Below are 24811 nucleotides of genomic sequence, written 5' to 3'. Positions count from 1 at the left end.
GCAACCTTCCAGTCTTCTGGTACCATGCTTGATTTTAAAGATAGAGTACTTATTACTAACAATGGTTCTGTAAATTCATTTTTCAATTCTATCAGTACTCTGGGAAGAATACCATCCAGTCCAGGTGATTTTATACTCCTCAGTTTGTCAAATTGCACCATTACATCTTCCAGGTTTATAGAGATTTCATTCAGTTTCTCCGACTCGTCAGTTTTGAATACGTTTTCTGGCACCGTTATCTCTCCCAAATCTTCCTAGGTGAAGACCGAAGCAAAGAATTCATTTAATCTCTCCGCTATGGCTTTGTCTTCCCTGAGTACCCCTTTTACCCCTTGGTCATCTAGTGGTCCAACTGATTCTTTTGCCAGCTTCTTACTTTTAATATGCCTAAAAAAGTTTTTACTATGTGTTTTTGCCTCCAATGCAAATTTTTTTTTCAAGGTCCCTCTTTGCTTTCCCTATTGGCACTTTGCATTTGACTCGTCATTCCTTATACTGTTTCTTATAATTTTCAGTTGGATCCTTCTTCCATTTTCTGAAGGATTTTCTTTTAGCTCAAATAGCTTCTTTCACCTCATTTTTTAACCGTGCCGCACGGCTGTTGTTTGGTCTTCCTTCCTCCTGTTTTAATACACAGAATATATTTGGCCTGTGCTTCCAGGATGGTATTTTTTGAACAGCATCCACACCTGCTGTAAATTTTTGACCTTTGCAACTGCTCCTCTAAGTTTTCTTTTTTCATCGTTCTTCTCATTTTATTATAGTCTCCTTTTTGAAAGTTAAATGCTAGCATATTGAATTTCCTGTGTATATTTACTCCAGAGCTGATATCAAATCTGATCATATTATGATCACTGTTATCAAGCGGCCCCAGCACCATTACCTCTTTCACCAGATCATATGCTCCACTAAGGACTAGCTGCTTCATAAAGCAGTCCTTGATTTCGTCAAGGAATTTTACCTCCCCATTCCCTGATCTTATATTTACCCAGTCAATATTGGGGTTAATTGAGATCATCCATTATTATTGTGTTCCCCAGGTTGTTAGCCTTCCTAATTTCTGATAACATTTCATCATGGCCAGGTTTTTGCTGGTTCATTTGCATATTTGGCGGCCAGTAATTGGAATGATCTATCTATAGAAATTTGAATGCAATCTAACTATGCAGTGTTTTGAAAGTTGTTGAAAACTTTATTTAGAAAATATTTGTTTTAATTAGCTTTTATTGGTTGTTTGTTTTTAATGATCTGTACTTGTTTCTGGAATTGGCCCAGTTTATTCTTTTGTAAGCCACACTGAACTTTAGTGGTATGTGTGGGATGCAAATGTCATGTGATATAAAATTGCTCATGTGCCATCTGCCGCCTACAGCTGTCATGTGGAACCTTGCAAGTTTTACATTTTCCATGGAACTGAGCAGATGTCTGTTCAGAGAATTTCATTTTTAAATTTTGCTAAAAGTATATAAGTTGCTGTTGTGTGGCAGTAGCATCCCCAGTTAGGTTTCCTAGTCATTTCAGTTTTCTTTTATTTTTGACATTGGCTTGGTTTATGTCTCTCTAGGTCTTGAGCACCCAGAGATGCATGGCTGTGAGAGGGTACAAAAATATATATGTATTTTTTTGACACACGTAAGAGTCCATCAGCATGGGTTCCAAATCTGCAGGGGACATATCGATATTGAGTGTCGCTAGAGGTCATCATCCAATTCCTGCCCAAAGAAGAGGAACGATTCATCCTAGAGATTGTAATGCTGGCTGTTAGGTGGAGGATGGGACTCCTCAACATGTCTTTTCAAAGTGAGATATTGAGGTCACTTTCGTCCTCAAAGCACCCGCAACATGAGTAGTGCTGTGGCATTGGAGAGGGTGTATAAGCTTCCACGGGCCTGAGACCCAATTTCCGATTCCTCTCAATTAACCAAGGAGGACATGGCCACTGACTGTTAAGCCATTTCTTTATCAGTGGCAGCTTTTGAGGAGCAACGCAAAAAGAAGGTTTCAGGGAAGGATGAAGACGTCTTTGCTCAGTGTAATGCTGTTAATTTAACAGATCCTTCAGATCCATGAAATTCTTGCAGGAGATACTTAGACACGGAGACCTCAAAGGGGCTTGCAGTGTGTTGACCACAGTGATGTTGACATCAGTTCATTGTGGCAGGAACTTTACCAACACATTAAGAATCCTTAGTGTCTTGATATCCTTGGCCAAGGTCTGACCCTGAGTTCAGTAGGTTGAGACAGCAGAAACTTCTCCATTGCAGTATTTGAGTCTGAATCAGAGCACTTTTGGGAGTCTGAGAAAGAATTAGAGAGCTTCTTGGAAGAGATCCCCTGGTCTACCTTCAGGCCCTCCCTAGTTCACAAGAGATATAAGCGTATCTGAGTTTAAAAAAAGGTTTGGACAAGTTCCTGGAGGAAAACTCCATAGTCTGCTCTTGAGATAGTTTGGTAGCATGGAATGTTGCAACTGTTTGGGTTTCTATACAAAAATAAAGAGGAGAAAACAATTCCAAAATAGATAATAGCATAAGTGGCAATATCCTGAACCATACAAAACAGTATACTGCTATTGTTTTGGGCAAGGAGGCATCAGATGGGAATAACAGGAGCTATTAGATCTCCTATAGTGCAAAGCTGTTCCAGATCTAAGCTCTATAAATATTCATGAATTACTCGCCTACATTGTCCTCTTTAAACTTTTATATATTAAGTGATGAGCACAGTTTTCAATAATTGACAAGCTACAGCACTGCTTAGACAAAACAATGTTTATTTATTTTATTAATTTATTAGGATTTATTTACTGCCTTTTTGAAGGAATTTACTCAAGGCAGTGTACAGTAAGAATAGATCAAACATGAGCAATAGGCAATTAGAGCAGTAAAAATATTCGAACAATACAAAGTATGGCATGGTATACTACTTAAATACCTAAATAGGGACCACTGGTGAACTATTCTAATTCTAATGTTGTATTACCAGGTGGTGTTCAAAATATTCTGCTTCAAACAACTGCAGCTGGTTGTAAATCACACTTATTTATTCTTACTTTTATTAAGAGGACCTCAAATCTTCCCAGCTTGGCTGTTCTATTCAGAACTCATTTGCATGATATTTTCTTACATGCGCTCAAGCTGTTTTCTGAAAGTATTTATTATCACTGGTCCTGTATTTGCTATCAAAATCTTTCAGAGGTCAGGTTTCTTACGTCACTGAAAAAAACTCCCAATCAGAGAAAAACCAGTGACTTCTGCCCTCTGAAAAACAGCTTCCCCTTGTACCAAGCAGAATATTTTCTGCAACTGATTCTGTTATTCGTTTACATTTGAATAGGGTTTATTTATTGTTCACTTATATCCCACATTTTCCCACTCATGCAGGCACAATGTGGCTTACAAACATTAAATAAAATACAGAATAGGAAAACTTAGAAGAATATACAAGGAGTATGCAGGGGGAGAAGCATCTAACAGGGCGAACTAGCAGGGTAGGAGCCAGGGAGGGTGCATCAAGCAGCGGTATAAAGTGAGGAGTAGGTCTTGGCAAAGAAGTAGGTCTTCAACAATGCAGTGCTCAATCTTCACATTATCCAACCCAGCTTTTCTCTTGGCATTTCGTTTGTGGATCTCTATCCACCCCAAACAAAAATAGTCTGTACTTAGCTTCAGGTCAGGGTTGTCCGTGAGCTGCCAGCTACAAGCTGCACGTATCACTGCTTATTTCCTCTTTCCCATTATGATGTTCTCTAATTCCTTCTGTCCCTTCAACAAGAACGTCTCATTTCGCTGCTCTCACTGCTGCGTCAGGAAGGAAACACTATCTCTGACATCCTCCTTGCAATTCATTCTAATCTGGCCAAAGGAATCCCCTTCCAAATTCCACAAACCCAGGTGCCATTCATGCCAGATGAATCCAGACTGGGTTGGGGAGGTCTTATTTATAAAACTCATTTATTACTCAGGGATTATGTTCCAGTCAGCAAAAGCTTCATCAGATAAACCACCCTAGAGCTCAAGGTGGCATAAATACTGAATAATATGGCAATTAAATCAGGAAATGGACAGTACTGAACCCCAACACATGATCACTCCCTAGCATTTTGATTGAGATGAACCACCTCAACCTATTTACTGATATTTCTTTACTGTATTTGTCACTGTAACAGTACCCTAACTCTGTATTTGTTCACACCGGAGTCTGTATCCACCTCTCCGGAACTATGTAAGCCACTTTGAGCCTACTAATAAGTGGGAAAAGGTGGGATACAAATGTAATAAATAAATAAGGTAATCTGGAATGTTCTAAAGGATTTCAGAGATCAGTTAATAGTCATCTTAATTCAGGCACACAATCAAGTAGCCATATAGGGGTAAAGGAGGTCATGGATTTGATATACTGCATTTTGTTTTGTGGGTACAACCAAAGCAGTTTACTTATACTATATGCAGCTACTACATGAACAAGCAGAGAGAAACAGGATTATGCCCCCTGTGTTGACAGCCTGTCAGAAGCTGATAAAAGTAAATTTAAAGAGGAAAATAAAGAATGTGGCACTAGGCAATTTCTCCATGTCCCTTAGGGTCACGTATCTGGAGGTGTGGACAAACTGAGTCGTCTTGCTTCCCCATGAGTAGTCTTTGGACAAGAAAGTCACCTATAAGATTTTTCTAGAGTGAGGTACCCCCTCAATGGATCTTTTTGACACTCCTTTCAGCTAGAATGTTCTTTGGTTCTAGTCCAAGATAGGGACACTTGGCAAACTATCCTCGGATGCCTTCCACTTTTATTGTGTGTATCCTCTGATTCCTCTCATAGCAGATGTCAAATGACCAGAGAACAAGGATTCTCATAGCCTCTTATTGGCTTAAGTAAGTTGGTGCCTGCTTCTATTGGAACTCTCCTTCAGGAGTCCCATGAGACGTATGATTCCTAACACTGATCTTGCAGAATCGTGGAACGTTGCTGCATCCCAGCATCAAGTCCTTAGCCCTCACAGTTTGGATGTTGAGAGGCTAGCACTGGGCAGACTTATACGGTCTGTGCCAGAGCCGGTGGTGGGAGGCGGGGCGGGTGGTTGGGAGGCGGGGATAGTGCTGGGCAGACTTATACGGTCTGTGCCCTGATACAGTCTGTGCCAGAGCTGGTGGTGGGAGGCGGGGCTGGTGGTTGGGAGGTGGAGATAGTGCTGGGCAGACTTATACGGTCTGTGCCCTGAAAAAGACAGGTACAAATCAAGGTAAGGTATACACAAAAAATGGCACATGTGAGTTTATCTTGTTGGGCAGACTGGATGGACCATGCAGGTCTTTTTCTGCCGTCATCTACTATGTTATGTTACTATTGGTCATCTATGCATAATCTGTACTGAATACCTAAAAAGGCCAAAAGTTTACAGATTGGTAATATATATATATATATACTTTTCATGTTAGTTATTTCAGATGACAGGTATTAAGTGGCTCGAATGGAGGTGAGGTCCCATGACACTGAGGGTGGCTTAACAGGCATTTTCAACAGAAGCAAGCTCCACAAAAAAAAATTGAGTGTATCTGTACTGTATTTGGTCAAGGTAAACAATATATCATGGTTCTATTGATGTAGCATCTGCCTTTGATACCATCAATCGTGTTATTTAATTGAACATTGGGGATCTTTGGGAATAGCTGAATGAGCAGTATCCTGGTTTGATTCTTTTCTAACCAGTCAGCAGTTTCAGTTGAAATGTGAGAATGACCTTTCACCGGTGTCCTTGGTATTCTGCAGGGTTCTGCCCTTTTGGCTATATTTGATCTTTTTGGTGGTAGTTACTTCAGTTGACAGCGTAGGTGAGCTCCAGGCTGTGACTGATCCACCTTACACTAAGGTTTTCAACAGTAGAGCGATTCTGTGCCCCCATTCAAAGTTCTTTCCCCAATTTAGTGTCTGAGTCCTGTCTTAGTAGCGCTGCCTATATTTTTTCCAAGACCTGATGCCCACAAAAGTGAAAGTGCACTGAAGGTCTTCTATCTGGAGTGGACTTAAAGCCTATAGGATGTCCATCTAGCTTTATTTGACCCTGACAAAATGCCCACTTTCCAGTTGAATAGCAGGTTGCATTTCCTTTACTTTTATGTCCAGACAGCCCTAACCCTGGAGGGTCATGTCATGCTCACAATGTCAGAGCTGTGGCAATGCCATCAGCGTACTGGGGGTTGCAGTGCTGCAGCATGGATTTCTGTTCGCACTACTGCTTAGAAAGGACTCTGTGATGCAACAGTAGATTTAGCCAGATGGTCCCCCCAGAATTTATTTGGCCCACTTTTTTCAGTGCCGGGCTGCATTTAAGAAAAAAGACAGATGTAAGGCTTGTAGCCACCAAAATCCGATTGGGTGTCTGCCTGTTGCAGCATCACCTTGTTGGGTTATTTGCCTTTTTTCTGTTAAACAAATTTATAACCCAAATATTGGGACTTGATCAAAACTTAAGACACAGAATCCAGTATCAAAAAGCCAACTCTGTGATAAAATATATGTGAAAAAAGGAACCCTCGGATATGCTTTTCACCCAGAAAGTGACCCTCTGTGCAAGGGTCTTTTTAACAGTGTGATATGACAAATTTATCATTCATCGGGCCCTTTTATTTGTGAGGCCAAATTAATCAAATAGCACCAGTGCTTAGTTCTGTCAGACAGCTATTGTAGTGCCCAAGTCTCCACTAGAGTCCCTGGGAGCAGTTGGTAGACGAAACCCAAGGGGCAGGGACTCATTTTACTGCGATTTGAATTAATCTTTCAAGTGAATGTGCAGATGCTGGCAAGTTCACAGTTCGGATAAGTTATTGAACTTTGATTTATTGGGCACTTGTTTAGAAATGCTCACAAACTCCCTCTTCCACAAGAAGTTGCATTCTCTTAAGCTTATTATGGACTAGCAGCAATATGTGGGAGATGGCGTGCATGCGCGTGTTTGAGCTACTTCAAAAGTTCTGTAGAGTAAAATAACCTGCATGGAGTTCCATCAGAGTAAGGATTTGTATCCTGCTGTCCTTAGAGGACACCTGCTAAAGATTTCATTATACCGACTTTCCAAGCTTGAGGGAAGGAGCTAAGAACAGAGCTTGACAGGGCACATAACTGTCAGACTTGTCCCATAACACTGCTATTCTGAAGTCAGAAATGTTAGGTTTTAATTTATTCTAGCAAACATTAGAGTTTTTGCTAATTAAGTTTCCTCTTCTTCCTCCCTATTCCCCACACTTTCTGCTTTTCTTTGGGCCTGGTACTAGCAGGTTCGACTGCAACTTTGGGACACAGCAGGCCAGGAACGATTCCGCAGCCTCATTCCCAGCTACATCCGTGACTCCACCATTGCCGTGGTAGTTTATGATATTACAAGTGAGTGGCATTTCTTTAGCAATAACTACTATTGTATGAAGCAGCACACTTATTTTACCAATGTTTTGCTGTCATTACTTACACACAAGTCAGGAGTTCCAGAAAGACAGTGAAGTTTCAGTGGTTCATACTACAGTTTGTATTTTTGAAAGTTCTTTAAGCATCTGGCCAACTTACGTGAAATATGTGAATGAGTACCCAAAAGCATTCGGATGGTTGCTGAGGAGCCACACTGCTTTTTGATATCATTAAAGACATTTTGACCTCTCTGTTCGCAGGGACGCTGCTCAAATAAATACCAAAAACAACTTGCTAGTTTAACAGATATGCATTCTTTAGAGTAAGAGATGTTTGGGAAGCTTTAGGTGTCCAGGAAGCGAGCTGTGAAAGTCTGAAAATTGGCCGGGTTCATTCACATTCCAGTTTTCATGTCCTGCTAAACCAGGAATATATTGAAGTGCTTTACAATTAAAATATAGGGAAAGGGGCAAAGAAAGTGGAAACAGAGGGAGAGAGCCCTAGGTTACAATAAATGTTTGCAGAACATTACAATAAGACTATTAGGTATAATAACAGTAAAAATAAAACAGAAAAGGAAGGCAGGTGACGTATAATTGACAATTATAGGACTGGGCAAGACAAATGCTGGAGGCTGCATAGCCCAAAACAATAAAAAGGCCTGTTCAAAAAAGTAGGCTTTTAACGCAGTTTAAAATGTTTTTAAACCAGTGATCGATGCTGTCACTTTGTCTTTTAGTGTAACAGCTGACCCTGTAATATTACTTTGTGTGCATGCAGGTCTGGAAACAGGCTTCATAAGGCAATTATTTTGGTCTTTGTTTATTTAACAGCTTTAATATGCCATCTTTCAGTCGTCAAAACTTAGTGTGTCATTCTTTCAGGGCAAAGGTCATATCTCACATAGGTCTTCTGGCCATTAGTTTGTTTTAATCAGTTTTTCCTCTTGAACAGACTTGAATTCATTCCAGCAAACATCCAAGTGGATTGATGATGTAAGAACAGAGAGAGGAAGTGATGTCATCATCATGCTGGTGGGCAATAAAACTGACCTTGCAGATAAGAGGTAATGAAGGGGTTGCTAATGGTGTTGCTGTTATAAATAAAAATCCAGTGCTATGTGGTTATTAGTTGATGGACACATCAGCCATGTGTGTAAATGCACATCAGGAAAGCAGTTGCTGATTTCAGTTCCCTCCTCCCACACTCAGTGTGTCTGTTGCTTGCAGTTCAGAGGAATTGAAGAGCAGGAAGTAGGTACTTTCATTCACCATGTCTGAACAACTTCTTGGCAGTCACTGCGATGAGCTGAAACCTAGTTTCCCCCTTTGGTGATCTCCATCACTGCCAGTTCAGGTCTGATCTCCTTCCCCCTCATCACTGATTGCTACTGTCAGACTTGGTCTCCTTTCCCTTCCTTCAATGCTATCAGCCCAAGCCTTCTCTTCCCCTTGCAGGCAATTACCTCTGCTGGCCCAGGCCTGCTGTCCTCCATCGCCTTCTAATAATGACTAATTGATTTCATCACCGTTTAGGGGGTTTTGTGAATTTCCAACTGCTCAAATTGGGATCACATTGGAGAAAGGGTTTCTTAAATCTCCTTACAAACCCTTAAGTGACACTGGGCTATATTAGTAAGGGTTGCAGGGATCTCTCTGTTCTCAGTGTAACTGTAGAGTACATAAGGAGACTGCAGATTTTCTGTCTCCTTTCAAAACATCTGAGATGGTCAGAGCCTGAAGTTGGTTCTGGGCCACTGGGGGGGAAGAAACCAAAGTTCTTTCATTGTTGGAACTGGGTTGCCTCTGTGAGGTTTCTCCAGATTGACATTGGATAGCTTATTTTGTGCTGGCCAGCCCTAACCTCCATGGCCGCTCATTGCAAAGTCTTGCACATATCTGCTGGCTGTGTCTCGGGACATTTCCTCAGAGAGAAGAAAACATTGCTGACGTTCTGGGGGGAGGGGGAGGGGTGTGTGAAATTGACTACTTTCTATACAGCACTGGTTATGCATGTTCTGAACTACAAGGCGAACAGGGGTACAGTGTTTACAAGAAGGTCCCTGTGCTACAGTGTGCACTATGTGGGGTGAAGAAGGAGAACAAGTTGGAAGCGCAATTCCCCAAAACAAACCTGCTAATGAAGCTTTTACTTTAATCAGCTCAATCATTTGAGTTCACACTGTGGTGGGTTAGCTCTGACACAATTATTTTTTTAATTTGATACCTTTTGTATTTTTTCCATCAATTTTTATTTTACTTCTGATGTTAAGTTGCAGTTCTGAGGTCATCTTTTATTGAAATTTGTTTTTCATTTGGCTTTTTGGGTTTCTTTTACGTTTTTGTATTTTTCTTTTTGATTTGTTCTCATTGCTGTAGACAAGTTTCTATAGAGGAGGGTGAGAGAGAGGCCCCAGGAGCTGAATGTGATAAAGCAGGATATAATATGAAGCAGGTACGTATATGGCAGAGACTGGACCAAGCGCTCCTGTGGACCCCATGAGCCAGATTCTGTACAGGCAGGAGTTCTTTTACACTGATGCCAGAACCATGCTCTTGTACATAGGTAATTGGTGTGCTAGCAGATAGGAGGTGCTTTAGAAAGTGGTCTTCTATCTCAGGGAGTCTTCATTTAAAAACAAAACCTTAAAAGTACTCCCTTCTTATTCTTCTAATTTCTTCTGTTTTTCAACCCTTATTGTCAAGAGTAGAATATCTCTTAAGATGAGTGGTGATCATCACTGAAAGCCCTAACCCTCCTCTGATGCAACAGGTTGTTGCAGAAGACACACGGTTTCACAAGCAGAGCATATTAATACAATACGGGCCAGAAAGATATTTTTATTTGCTTGTACCTATTCTAACAGCATATATATTGTGATAAATCAATTCCCTCTCCTATCTGCAAAACCAAGAAAAACTCAGAAGAAAATGTGACTCTTTTCTCATATCCCCTGCTCTTGTCAGGAGCAGTGGTCCTGGATTTATAACTTCTGCATTGTCTCTTTTCTCCCTACTCCAACCTGCTCCATCTAGGCAAATTACTACAGAAGAAGGTGAGCAGAGAGCCAAAGAGCTGAGTGTGATGTTCATTGAGACTAGTGCGAAGACTGGATATAATGTCAAACAGGTAGAACCTCTTCTCTTGTCACTGGGACATGTTTATAGGTTGTTTCTCCTTTGGTTGGGTTTCTGCCTTCGATGCAACAGCAAGTCCTGTCACTGATTGGTGATCAACATTATCTCTAGAGAAGGGATTCTTAGCCCAGTCCTTGGGACACACCCAGCCAGTCAGGTTTCCAGGATACCCCTACTGAATATGCATGAAAGATTTGCATATAATGGAGGTAATAGACATGCAAATTTCTCTCATAAATATTCATTAGGGGTATTCTGAAAACCTGACTGGCTGGCCGTGTCTCGAGGACTGGGTTCAGAACCCTCCTCTAATTAAAGTGAGTATTAAAAGCTTTGTTGGCTTTAAAAAATGTTTTCAAACATTTTCGGCGTGTCTTTGCATCTGTTTAATTTCCTTGATGCTGGTAGAGGATAAGAACAATTGATGGAAGACAGCCTGTTTTTAAGTTGATTTTTGATTGGTCTTTGTTTTTATTGCCTATTTTACTATGTGTGTTTTTTTTTATGTACTCTATCTAGAATCGTAAATAGGGTGGGCTGTACATTTTTCTGTAAATAAAGTTGCTTACCTATAACAGGTGTTCCCTGAAGACCAGGGAATCACCAGTGGCACATGAACATACACCTGCCCCTCTTCTGGAATTGACCTCATTAGCTGTGAAGATGCGGCAACTGCTGCACATGCTCAGAAGGAAGTTTTGGTTTAAAAAAAACCTCCATAACTAGTGACATTACCCACTGAGACCGATTCGATTCCTGTGTCCTTTTTGTTTAATCTGCTATTTAAATCCCTGAATCCCAAGAGCCCCTCATACAAGATACTGGTAGTGGTCCCCAGTCTCTTGCAATCATGAACCTGCCTGAACTTTCCTAGGTTCAAAGGGCATTATTTACTTTTTAGTTTAGCTAGCACCTCACAAATACAGCTTGATGAAAATCCTTTGAAATAGACCTCGCTTCTATTTGTTCCTGTTTCTTTTGGTCCTAATCCTGGCCCTTCTTCAGTGAACTTAGTACAGCTTTTTCCTTATTAGTCTCTACATATTCCTCTTTCTGTATCTTTTAGTATATGAATGCTAACCTTTTTTTTTATGTTTTCAGCATTTACTTTAGAAAACCATAGTAACAAAAAATAATGACAAAACAAAAAAAACGTATGACCTATCAAATCTGCCCATTCATACCAGTTACTAAGCACTACAATGTTTTTCTCTCCTTTAGAGGTCGTCTGTGCATGTTCCTCTCTACCATAATTTACTTTCTTAATAAAAAGGTTTCTTTCTATCTCCTTTCACTTTTGTCTATTGCCCTACTACTTACCCTAAACTTTCCCATTCACCTCCTTGATTCTTAGTTTTCCTGAAGCCTTCGATCATCACCTTTGAATGAACCATCATTTGTGTGTTAATCAGGGCCGCCAAGAGACAATGCTGGGCCCGGGACAAACCTTCTTAAGCCCCCCCCCCCTCCCCTCGTGCACCACACATAAGGCAAAAGTCAACATTTTGATAATATTTATATAACTTCACATTTGATGGTCCCCGACCTATTAATCGATATTTTTTCTCCTACACTTTACAACTTTTCAAAGTTGCCACAATACCATTATACGTCTATTATAGGTTTCTCAAATTTAGCCTCAGTGGTGCTTAATTGTCCAATACTTAGTTTTTGGCAATTGATCTACGCACCAAATTCCTCATCGGCTTCTACATAAATATTTGAAGAATAACTTAGTTGAGCTAGTGCTAGAATGGCATAAGGGGGGAGTCCTTGACACAGCCTAGCAGGCGAAACATGCATGTCGGACAGTTTTGAGCCCCCTGTCCAAATATACATAAGTGCTTTAAAATATTCTTCAAATAATTATGTAGAAGCCAATGAGGAATTTGCTGCGCAGATCAATTGCCAAAAACTAAGTATTGGACAATTAAGCACCACTGAGGCTTTAAATAAGACAGGAATGAGCATACCAAAATATAGAAACTTATAGAAAGGGCAGGATAGGCAGGGCAGGCAGGCTTGCATTTATAAAGAATTATAAACAATAATTTTATTACCTGGTTCTGGCACCGGCACGTGAGGTGTGACAAGACAACACAGCTCGGCTGGCTGGTGGTGCTGCTCTTTCCTCAGTCCAGTCCAGTGCATAAGTCTGTGCACACTGAAATCCCCTGACCTGCAGCCTCCAAAACTGCTTGCTTAGGGGTCCAGTGCTGCTCTCCCACTAATTATTGCTCCAGTCCCACAACTGCAGCATTCCCGTCCCGTCCACTGAACGACCAGGGCAGGCCACCAGCACTAGTAGTGCACTCCAAATTTAGCCCGCCAGGCTTGCCGTGTTCCAGTAATCTGTGAGAGCCTTGATCAAGAGGCAGTTTTCACCAGCTGACCTTAACTGATGCTGAAGTTGGCCCTGATGATGGGGCATATTTTGTTTCAAAGGAACAATAAAAAGTTCCAGGCAGAGACGGTAGAAAACAAGAGTTGCAGTGTTTGTTAAAGTGGTACATCAGTACCGAGGCCTTGGCCTGTGCTACTGCTGCTCACCAAGCAGCTGGGAGGCGCCACCTGTCCTGGTGATGATGACCCGCAGTGAAGTCCCGCACGACGCGACCCGGCCAGAAGAGAGGAGCAGCAGGCACTAGCCCCGCCTGCCCCGTAGCCGTAGCACAGCATAGGCTGGCGCCGCTGGCCGCACACCACCCACGCGGCACGCACGACTCGCAGGTACGCAGGAGCAGAGCGAATTGCGAGGCTGCCTGCGACTGCGGAGGACTGGCACTGTCTGCATAAGCAGGGAGTGAGCGAGCTGGAGAAAAAAAGCATTATAGCGATCGCCGCCGGGCCCCCCTTTCAGTCACTGTCTGCGCGAGCATGGAGGGAGGGAGCTGGAGGAAAAAAGCATTACAGCGATTGCCGCCGGGCCCGGGGAATTTTGTCCCCCCTGTCCCCCCCTCTCGGTGGCCCTGGTGTTAAAAATGAACTATGCCAGGTGATCACCTAGATAAGACATATGGTCTCCCATTTGTAAGTACCAGGTCAACTAACACTTCACTCCATGCTGTCAGGAGTCCAGGATTTCTCTGCTTTTAGGTGACGCTGTCCCAATCAACATCTGACAAATTGAAATAATCTAGCAGAGTACCTACCCTTTCATTCCAATTGTGTAAATGTCTTCAGTTTACTGTCTGTGCATTCATACTTCCTCTGATGGAGATCTGTCTATAAGCAGGTGTTCCATTCCCTCTTTCCAGATTTTTTTTGTTACATTTGTACCCCGCGCTTTCCCACTCATGGCAGGCTCAATGCGGCTTACATGGGGCAATAGAGGGTTAAGTGACTTGCCCAGAGTCACAAGGTTAACTCAGAGCAACAGAACTGCAGGTCATAGAAGGTTAGGCGGCAGCACTAATATCTTTACGTAGCACCACGCCTTCCTTTATTCTGTGCTGTCCTTTCTGGATTGATAATGACCCAGTGTAACTACATCCCAGTTATGGTTCTCCTTTTACCACATCTCCATGATAGGAATTCCTAAGTGTTAAGATGAGCCATAATTAGGTTTAATATCAAAGTGAACCTCACCAGTTTTACAGAAGGAGGGCAGCCTATTGGGGAGTTAGAAGATGCCTTCTGTTCTTTCTGTCAAGCCAATGCTTGTATAGCCAAGATGGGTCTCCAGCCTTTCATGCATGGATTCAACTCAGTTATAATTTATGCTTCCTGCTTCTACTGGCTGTTTGCCATTACAGCTTAAAATGAGCCTGCTCAGTGGCATTTGTTTCATAGGGGACTGGGCAAAAACAGCAAGGATGAATTGAACCTCTGAAGCTATCAAGCTCAGTATTTACCTGAATGAGCAACAGTGAACAGCAAACCTAATGAAATCTAGTCCAGCAGGTAGTGTGAAAAACCCCAGTCATGGAGCCCATGCAAGTTGCTCTGAGTCAGGCATGTTTATCCCAGAAAATGATAGTGTGTTGATCTCTGAGCATTTGTCTATACTATGGAGAGTGCAGACACCACACTTTAATATGCTCTAGAAATAACTAGCAGACACCAACCCAAGTCCTTGAGGAGTAAATAACCCCATGTTCTTTAAAGCGGACATGCACTTGACAGTAAAGGTGAATATCTCTCTTGCAATAAATCTATAGTTGATTTAGGCACAATTGCCAACTTCCTGGATGTAATAGTGGTTTTCTTGTTAGACCAAGTCTGCCCCTGACTGTGTGGAAACCATTGATTTCAATTTTACTCAAATTGGGACCCACAACTATACCTCTGTAGATACACATTGAGGCCCACCAAGAGCTCATTATATTTGGACTCATCCTCTCACCTGCTGGTTACCCTAGCTATCAGTTGGCTGTCATGGCACAATTCCAATATCAGATAGTTCAGCGGAATGGTAATCTAATAGTCTCATCCAGTGCTCATTGGGAAGGGTATAGCCCATTCTGTGTTCAGAATTGCAATCACTGGTGCCTCAAATATTGTGGGAACCTGTTTTTTTTTTCCCCCTAAAAGAAAATGCCAATTTCCTACCATCTCTTGGGAACTCAGTTTATCACTAAGTTCTTACCTGATAAAAAGATACCATATGGACAGATGTAAGCAATGTTGGAGGTTGAATTTACCACTCTGAAAATACCTTCAGGGCTTCAGATGGACCCCCCCAACCCCCACCCATTTATAAAAGAAAGACAGATCCCTGCAACTTGTAAAATTAACTAGTTCAGGGACTGAATCTCAGCAAGTTCAGTACTTGTCTCTCTCTGATATCAGAACTCTTTAGTTGGGTCCAAATAGCTTACATTTTCATGACATTTTTCTGCAGCATGTCTCCAATGTATCTGAGTTATAAGGAGATGAGTTAAAGATGGCCTTCTGGACCCACTCTGGATAGTTTGAATACTGGGTCATGCTCTTTGCCTTTAACACTCTCACCATGTTTAAAACCCCCTGCTCTTTATAACCAGCATATAATATTGATGATACCTATGTTGATTGAACATACATTTTCTTAAATTTGTATCTTAGCAGATATAGTTGCAGACGAGGTCCATTAAAGCACGCAGAATCCACTGTCAAAAATGTTTTGGTTCTGCATGGCAGGAGATTCGGTCAAAGACGCAGAACCTACATTGGCATTGACATTGAGTGCACCCATGCAGCATCAAGATGGTACTCCATTGGAGCCAATGCCATGCTCACGATAGGACTCTACATCCTTGTTGGTACTTTGAGCATCGAGGAACCTGCAGCGCAAAAAGCATAAGAAGCATCGCCATCGCTCACCCTCTAGGCACTCGTTCCGTACTTCCCCTGCATCAATGTCATTGATGCACAGGAAGCTTCCATGCCGTAGTGACTGCTCTCCATCTCTACAGCTAATTGTGCATCGAGAGCCTTCAATGTCTTCTAGATCTCCTACGCCTGCACAGGCTACATCTCGGGCTGTGTCCACACCGTCTTCTTAGCCCATACCAATGCCAAGCCTGTATGAGGAAATCTGGGCTATGCACAAGGAAGAGCTGTCAGGGCTACTTCAATCGCAATCTCTACAGGCATATAAGATGCTTGTGCCTGCCTCAGCCCAGCCATGGATACATCAGAGAGAAGGTCATGGGAGAAGTCCCGTACACCGGCTCGATGTCGACCATTGGGAGCAGCTCGTACCTGACTGATGTATGTATTGTTGTTGGAGCTTTCTCCTGTCAGAAGTTCATATGCCTTGATGCAGTTTAATGTATAGTTGACATACAGGTCAGCACACTCTCCCATGTACTCCTTATGAGCAGTACTTTTGCAGAATCCAACTCGGACCTCTCTTGGGAGACAGATCCTTGTCTGTCACCTCAGAGGAGAAAATCTCCCCTAGAAAGTGTATCCTTTCCAGGTTTTGTTCGTGAAATGGCTCGCACTACAGCTTTCAAACTGGAGACAGAGGAGGAACCTTGGGTAGAACCTTTTGAGGTTCCTGACTGATTCCCCACAAAGAAGAGGGTATTACAGTTCCTTTCCATTCAGTTATGAAAACTACTTTGCTCAAAAAGTTGGAGAGCCCTCTGTCAGTCCAAATTGCCCCAAAGAAAACTGATGTATAGAATACAAAAATATGCCAGATTTGATAGAACACAACTACCACATCATTCTTTTAATGGTCGAGGCTACATTAAAATTCACTCGCAGTGCCAGAAAGAATCAAGAACTTTGGACTCGTTTGGCAGAAAAACTTTCCAAGCCACAATGATAACCAGTCGCATTTTAGGCTACCAGCTTTATAACACCATTTATTAAAAATGTTTTCCTACAGAGTTCTTTATCATTTGCTGAATATCTTCCTTCTGATAAACAAGAGTACCAAAAACTTCACAGAAAGCTCCTTGCCTGTCGTAAATATCTTTCTAGATGGGCCTTTCATGCTTTTGATATTTCTTCCCAGATCTCTGCTCTAGTGATAGCAACGTGCCAGTTGTCTTGACTAAGAGTCTCTAGCCTTGAATTATGGAGCACCTTCCAGATGTTTCTTGTCATGGAGCCAACTTGTTTGGTGACAAAGTTGAGGAAGTGGCTGACAATCAAAAAAACATACAGATACCATAAAAATGTTATCTAGGCCACAGACTACTACACCTTCCTCTTCTACTAGAAGGTTTCAAGTTGGTTATAAATGTTCTAATTATTATCCTTCTAAAGCATTGTTATACCCCTATGCCTCCTCCACCTGAGCGTTCAACACCTCAATGATCCCTTCCTAGAAAACAGTGTGGACAAAATTTCCAAACGCCTTCTCATTCAAAGCAACAGCATAGCTTTTTTTCTCTCCTTACTAGAGAGCATTGCCACCATCCAGTTGTCGATACCAACAAACCTTCCTGTTGGAGGGAGGCTTATTTTGTTCCATTAAAGATGGACTCTCATCACCTCTGATCGCTGGGTCTTACACACAGTCCAACATGGCTATACTCTTGTTGGCAAACAAGACTCCATGAGCAGTCTATTTCAACTCCTTCCAACTCCAATTATTACGAGAGCAGCTCTTGGCCCTCCTCCGGCAGAATGCAATAGAACCAATTCCTCCGCTGGACAGGGGTTGAGGATTCTACTCCAGATATTTTGTGATTGCCAAAAAGGCAGGTGGAATCCAACCAATTCTCGATCTATGAGACTTAAACAAATTTATCCACAAAGAAAAGTTTCACATGGTATCTTTTGGGTCACAACTTCCCATGATACAGCTCAACAATTGGCTTTGCTCGCTAGACCTCAAGGAGGCATATATCTACATACTTTCTGTGAGTGAGTAGAATAGGTATCTTTGTTTCCTTTGTGGGTCTCTACATTATTAATACAAGGTCTTACCATTCGGCTTGGCCTTGGGACCTTGAGTATTCATGAAGTTCTGGTGGTAGTAGCTGCAGCAGCACTTCAGAGATGGGGCATCCATGTCTTCCCTTACCTGGACAATTAGTTAATTAAGGTAGCCACTCGGAAATCCACTGCCATATCCATGAAGTTGACAATACAACTCCTAGAACTCCTTGGATTGTATTCAACTATCCCAAATCACAACTTCAACCAGTGCAGACTTTGGAATTCATAGGGGCTGTACTTGACATAACTCAAGGTTGAGCGTACCTTCCTCAACAGAGCAATATAATACATCTGACCACTCAGGTAGTCCAGGCGATTTATATATTTGCATGTCACATAGCCTTAATAGTTCATGTGACACCATTGGCTGACCTCCATTTTCAATTTCCTCAATGGACACTAGCTCCTTGCAATGGACACTAGCTCCTTTTGGCCTGTATCCAAGGAACTCCAAGGCTCCGCCACTCTCTTCAGTGGTGGATGGTGTCACAGTATGTTCTGAAGCCATCTATTCCAGAGATGGACTTGTGTTGTACTATGGGAAATAGGGAATGGATTTTATTCCAAATATTTCCTTATCATAAAATAAGATGGTGAGGTGGGGATTTTGTCTCTTTCTAGACCTAAGGGCCCTGAACAAATATGTAGCCAAACAAAAGTTCAGGATAGTTTACTTGGGCACCCTTATACTCATGATACAAAGAGGAAATTGGTAGAGTGCATATACTCACATTCAGATAAATTCAATTCAGGGAAGTATCTGAAATTCATACTAGGGATATACTAGTTCCAGTATCCTGTACTGCCGTTTGGCCCTGCATCAGCACCAAGAGTATTTAAAAGTGCCTTGTGACAACTGCATTATCCCCTATTTTTGTTAAAGGCAGCCTTTAGCCAGGAAGTTCCACATGCCTCAGAGAAAGCAAAGATACTTGCATATAGCAGCAGGCTACTTAGGGCAAGATGCATCAACCAAACGTAAAAGAATCTAAAACGTAAAGTGCTTACCGAATTTGAAAAAACGAAGAATGCACTAAAAACACATCTCAGAAAATGTCGGTACGGTATTCAAAAGTCGGATGCACGAAAGTTTCGCTAATCTTGTGCAATCCCCCATAGCGGAGTAGGAAACGCATGCGCACAGAAAGCACACATTATCGGCGTGACTAATGTGCGTAAGAATAAAAAAAAACCAAACACGTCCTTTATGGACGTCCTTGCCCCCGCCCGCCCGAGGTCGCCGCTGCTCCCCGCTTCCCAAAAATCAAAACTTTAAGCTGCCCCGGCCCCCCCTTCCTCTTTTCTCCCCAGCTCCGCCTCCCGGTGGAGGGGGGAGGGGCGGCGACGACCTCAGGGGGGGTGGCGGGGGCAGAGGATGGCGGGAGGCGAAGCTGAGGAGAAGAGAGGAAGGGAGGGGGGGCCGGGGCAGCTTAAAGTTTTGATTTTTGGGAAGCGGGGAGCAGCGGCGACCTCGGGCGGGGCAAGGCCATCCATAAAAGACGCTCCTGACATGCGCCTTTGGCTCCTCCCGATCCTTTTTTTTTCTTTACATTTTGATTAATGCAGGGGGAGCAGGGAGCAGCAGCGACCTGGTTTTTACATTAAAGTTTTAGCCGGGCAGCCACAACGAGAGGTACAGACCTCTCGTTAACTTTCCGGTAGTTTTCCAGCGTTAGGGCAAGCGGAAAACTTTAGTGCATCTCATTTCAATAGGGTTTCTACACAATTTGCTCATCTGCATTCCGTTTTCGTTTGCTGCTACCGTCGTCGGAAATTGGGCTTTAATGCATGCCAGGGTAGGAAAACTGTTCGTTAAAGGATCATTAACTTGTTCGTTGAGTTTAGTGCATCTTGCCCTTAGTCTTAAATACCCACCCCTTATAGGTACTACCGCAGCCTCTCTGGCTCAGGCTCCGTTCTTGTGGTCATCTTTTAATATTCCTTCTGTGGGCTTATTGGTTAAAATGTTTAATCAGCTTCACGCCACCTTTTTGCTCACATGACCCAAATCCATCAAACTGGCTGAAATATCCATCTCTTGAGTTGCATTCCTTTCTGTATTCTATAATCTCCAAGAGCTTACTGCTAGGAATGATTCCTTTTGATTTTAAAACAGTCATGTCAAACTTATTGTTAAAAAATCTACTTTGAATCCTTTCCAAGGTAAGAATTACTGACCAGTCTCAAATCTTCCATTTCTCTCCAAGGTTCTTGAATATGTTGCTTTTCCCAATTAGATTCTCATGCAGAATCAGTCAACGTTCTACACCCATTACAGTTGGGGTTTAGGACAAGTTTTATTACTGAAACAGTTATTTCAGGGTTGTTAAGTGAACTTCCCTCGAAGTTGGTCATAATCTGCTGGTAGTTTCCTTAGACCTATCAGCTGCATTTGACCTGATTAGGTAATCATCATCTCCTCCTTCAGTGCCTAGTTTCCATTGGAATCTCAGGAGCAGTTTTAAATTGGTTTGTTTGGAACAGCACACTTTCCGGGTTATGCAGACTTCTTCTGAATCCTCTTCTCACACTCTTTCATGTGGAGTGCCTCAGGGTTCTGTCCTCTCCCTACTCCTGTTTAATCTTTTTGTTAGCCCACTGGCACTGCTAATTCAACCTCATGGTCCATCTTATGGTGGTTACTCCTGTGCAGATGATTTCCTTCCCATACACTACACTAACAGTTTAAATATTGATCTAGAGCCAGTTAAAAAAAAATATCTCCAGGATGTTGCAGTATGGCTACATGAATATCGAATGGTACTTAACCCAAAGAAAGCAGTGGCCTCTTGGATCATCCCCTGTTCACTTTACCTGGCTGATTTTTCCTGTTCCCTCAATTAGATATTTGGGAATTCTGGATTCAGCACTTTTTCCCCCCACAAATGTCTTCTGTCCTTAGAAGAGGGTTTTTTTCCTCTGTGTAACTAAGTGCAGTCTGCAATTAAGTGGATAATAGTACAAAAGTACATAAGTAATGCCGCACTGGGAAAAGACCAAGGGTCCATCGAGCCCCGCATCCTATCCACGACAGCGGCCAATCCAGGCCAAGGGCACCTGGCAAGCTTCCCAAACGTACAAACATTCTATACATGTTATTCCTGGAATTGTGGATTTTTCCCAAGTCCATTTAGTAGCAGTTTATGGACTTGTCCTTTAGGAAACCGTCTACTACTACTACTTAACATTTCTAGAGTGCCCCTTTTTAAACTCTGCTAAGCTAACCGCCTTCACCACGTTCTCTGGCAACGAATTCCAGAATTTAATTACGCGTTGGGTGAAGAAAAACTCTCTCAGATTTGTTTTAAATTTACTACACTGTAGTTTCATCGCATGCCCCCTAGTCCTAGTATTTTTGGAAAGCGTGAACAGATGCTTCACATCCACCTGTTCCACTCCACTCATTATTTTATATACCTCTATCATGTCTCCCGTCAGCCGTCTCTTCTCCAAGCTGAAAAGCCCTAGCCGCCTCAGTCTTTCTTCATAGGGAAGTCGTCCCATCCCCGCTAACATTTTAGTCGCCCTTCGCTGCACCTTTTCCAATTCCACTATACCTTTCTTGAGATACGGTGACCAGAATTGAACACAATACTCAAGGTGCGGTCGCACCATGGAGCGATATAATGGCATTATAACATCCTCACAGCTGTTTTCCATACCTTTCCTAATAATACCCAACATTCTATTCGCTTTCCGAGCCGCAGCAGCACACTGAGCAGAAGGTTTCAGTGTATTATGGACGACGACACCCAGATCCCTTTCTTGGTCTGTAACTCCTAATGTGGAACCTTGCATGACGTAGCTATAATTCAGGTTCTTTTTTCCCACATGCATCACCTTGCACTTGTTCACATTAAACGTCATCTGCCATCTAGCCGCCCAGTCTTCCAGTCTCGTAAGGTCCTTCTGTAATTTTTCACAATCCTGTCGCGAGTTAACGGGCTAATTCTCTTCAGTCTTTATGCTTACAACAACTCACGTTACGATTATTGTAATGTTGCTTATTCAGGCATCACCAACACTAATTTGAAATGTTTGCAGATTCTTCAAAATACTGCAGCTAGGCTTTTGTAGGGCAAAGTGATAACAATCACATTACACCTCTTCTCAAACAGTTACATTGTTTCCCAATAGATTCCAGAATTAAGTTTAAAATTCTAAGTATTACATACAAAACATTTTATAGTAATAAGCCTGATTATTTGTCATCATTGATTATTCCTTATACTCCATCTTTTGTACCCTCTGTTCTCTTATTTGTTTATATTTTGCTCACACCTTCTTCAGTAGTAGCTCAAGGTGAGTTACATTCAGGTACTCTGGATATTTCTCTGTCCCAGGAGGGCTCACAATCTAAGTTTGTACCTGAGACAATGGAGGGTTAAATGACTTGCCCAAGATCACAAGGAGCAGCAGTGGGATTTGAACCGGCCACCTCTGGTTTGCAAGACCGGTGCTCTAACCACTAGGCCACTCCTCCACTCCTTGTATTGCCCCATCCATCTAAAGCAAGATGGGGTTGACTGGAGCAAGTGCTTTTTATTTTATGTGGAATTCCTTGCCACAGCATCTTAGATGGGCTGCTTTGAAAACCCATTTTTTTCAGATTGCTTTTGATAACCACTAGCACGGTTGGACCCTGCAATTGGGGATTATTGGTCTGAAGATTACCAGATGATTTTAGTGTGAATGATTTTATTACTATTTGATAATGGACTTTGTTTTTTCCTATCAGTTTTATGGTGTTTTCCTAGTATTTGCTTTTTTTAAATACTTGGTACTTTGCAAACCACTTCTCCTTGTGTTCGAAAAAAGTGATATATCAAGAAAATAAACTATAAACAATTGGTGCTCTGGGGGGCTGTGGGGGTGAGCATTCTTGATGGAGAGGGCCTGATCATTGGTGGAGACTGATCCCTAGCAGAGCCCATAGGTGCTTTAGCAGAATTTGGTGGGATTACTGCTGTAAATAATTTTCTTCTTACAACTGAGCTCTTGGGTGTTATGGAGGAATCTGTTGGGCCAGGTAGCCTGATGGTTTGAGTTGGCTTAGTCAATTGCTGGTCAGGGGTTGCTCCAGAAAGATATTTTTGTTGGAGAACAGATCAAAGGCTTGGCTGTGGGGGTGGAGGAAGCTGTACTAGTGAGGAATACCTGTGTGTGCCCAGGAAAACCAGCTAGACTTTTTTTTGGCTGTGGAGAGCACTTTAGTCTTATGTTCTGACTGGTGTCGCCATCTGTGTGCCTGTGTAGTGTGTTGCCTGTGGAGAACCCATTACAGGTAAGCGACTGCTTTACTGTTTTTTGTTTTGTTTTTTTTTTTTTAATTTCTCACTGCTTTTTTTCTTGCTATTTCAGCTGTTCAGACGTGTAGCTGCTGCCTTACCTGGGATGGACAGCACACCAGAAAAGAGTAAAGATGACAGTATCCTTTGTAAATGGTGACAGTTTTTATGCTTTTCTAGATCGCTCCCTGATTTTTGTGTATTTTTATTAATTTGATTTTTTTTTGCCTTTTTCCTAAGGTAGTGGTTTCCAAACATTTCCTGGGGAACCCGTGCCAGTCAGGTTTCCAGGATATCCGCAATTAATATTCATGAGCTAGATTTACATGCATATCTAACTCATGAATATTTATTGTGGGTATCCTGAAAACCTGACTGGCTGGGGTTCCTACAGGACAGGTTTAGGAACCAGAGTCCTAAGATAAGGCATAAGTTGAATTACAAAAAATAAACCTGTAGAATCTGGTGGCTCTGGTGTCTGTTTTAAAAGTGCATTCTTTAGAATTGTGTGTTGAATCTACATTGCCAGAGACTTAATTTAATCAACTTGGTTACATAGCATCTGGTGACTCATAGCTCTGGAGGAGGGGCAGTTTGTATAGATCTGTTTTGGTAAAAGAAAAAAAACATAGAGCTTAAGTTTACCTTGTGAGCTATGCTGGGCATTTTCAGACTTGGTTTGATTGGTAACTGAGGTTACCTGTGTCCTAGTTCCACCCCCCCCCCCACCCCTCTCCACCCACCCCTCAGTAAACTCCCTTTATATAGAGCAATCAAGGGACAAGTATCTTCATTACACTTAGTTGGTCCATCCTAATTCTTGTTACTCCCTGTTATATTTCACCTTTTCTCACTTGTGAATCCATATCATTATGACCTTCATTCAGTGCAATACATGTTCTGCTTTAATCCTAAGGCAAACTATCTGGAACCTTGGAGCTTGTCCTATCTGTCTCCAAATGTCAGCCTTGAAAGAAGAGATCAACAAACTCAAGAAGGAATTAGCTACAATTAAAGAAGCATCCAGGATTACTCATTTCCCAGCTAATTTACCACCACCAGTGCCTCAGAGAATGAAACATCAGAGGAATAGATGGGTCACAGTAGGCTCTGGTAGACTAAGGTCTGTGGCACAGAAACACTTGCCCTCCCAAGCTTTGCCCCTGTCAAATTCTTTTGCAGTGTTGCATCATTACGATGGTGAAAAAGAAATACTGTGGAGGAACCAGAGGCAATGAAAGTAGCACAACCCAAGAAACAACCCCCAAATAATGACAGAATGGTGAAAAGCAGAAAATTCTTACTGCTCGAAGACTCCATTATCAGAGGCATTAACTTGGGAACACAGTTCAGGGGTTCCAACCTAATGTCTTCCAGGATCTTCAGCTACAAGATGTACAGACCAAATACTGAAAGTGATCCGAGAAGAGAGCGAGGCTTCAAATGCTGATGTTGTAATTCACCTGGGGACAAATGACCTGGCCAACAATAACAAGTTTACAGCACAGAGAGCATTCCAGAAGCTTAGGGAGGGACTGAAATCTTTGGTTCGGACTGTGGCTTTTTCTGAAGTAATTCCTATGTGGGGGAGGGGAGAGGAAAGACTAC

The 24811-nt window shown here is 42.2% G+C and overlaps 1 protein-coding gene across 4 annotated transcripts in view; it reads left to right on the top strand.

Annotated features, from left to right (window-relative positions):
* RAB41 (RAB41, member RAS oncogene family) overlaps positions 1-24811 on the top strand; it is a 94309-nt gene that overhangs the window by 58603 nt on the left and 10895 nt on the right. Inside the window, exons 4-8 of one of the 4 annotated variants that reach the window (XR_003942938.1) lie at positions 7269-7377; positions 8350-8461; positions 9774-9849; positions 10431-10524; positions 23277-23343. Coding sequence is in view for 3 of the 4 variants with exons in the window: in XM_030210632.1 (XP_030066492.1) it covers positions 7269-7377; positions 8350-8461; positions 10431-10524; positions 23277-23343 (382 nt within the window). In the remaining variant the exon portion in view is untranslated. Of the gene's footprint in view, positions 1-7268; positions 7378-8349; positions 8462-9773; positions 10525-23276; positions 23344-24811 lie in introns of those variants that run through there. The other 3 variants (XM_030210632.1, XM_030210633.1, XM_030210634.1) reach the window with 3 other exon arrangements.

This window comes from Microcaecilia unicolor, chromosome 7, assembly GCF_901765095.1.
Source record: "Microcaecilia unicolor chromosome 7, aMicUni1.1, whole genome shotgun sequence".
Classification (NCBI taxonomy): Eukaryota; Metazoa; Chordata; class Amphibia; order Gymnophiona; family Siphonopidae; genus Microcaecilia; species Microcaecilia unicolor.
Note: the sequence above shows the minus strand (reverse complement) of the source record. Positions and strands in the feature narration are given on the sequence as shown.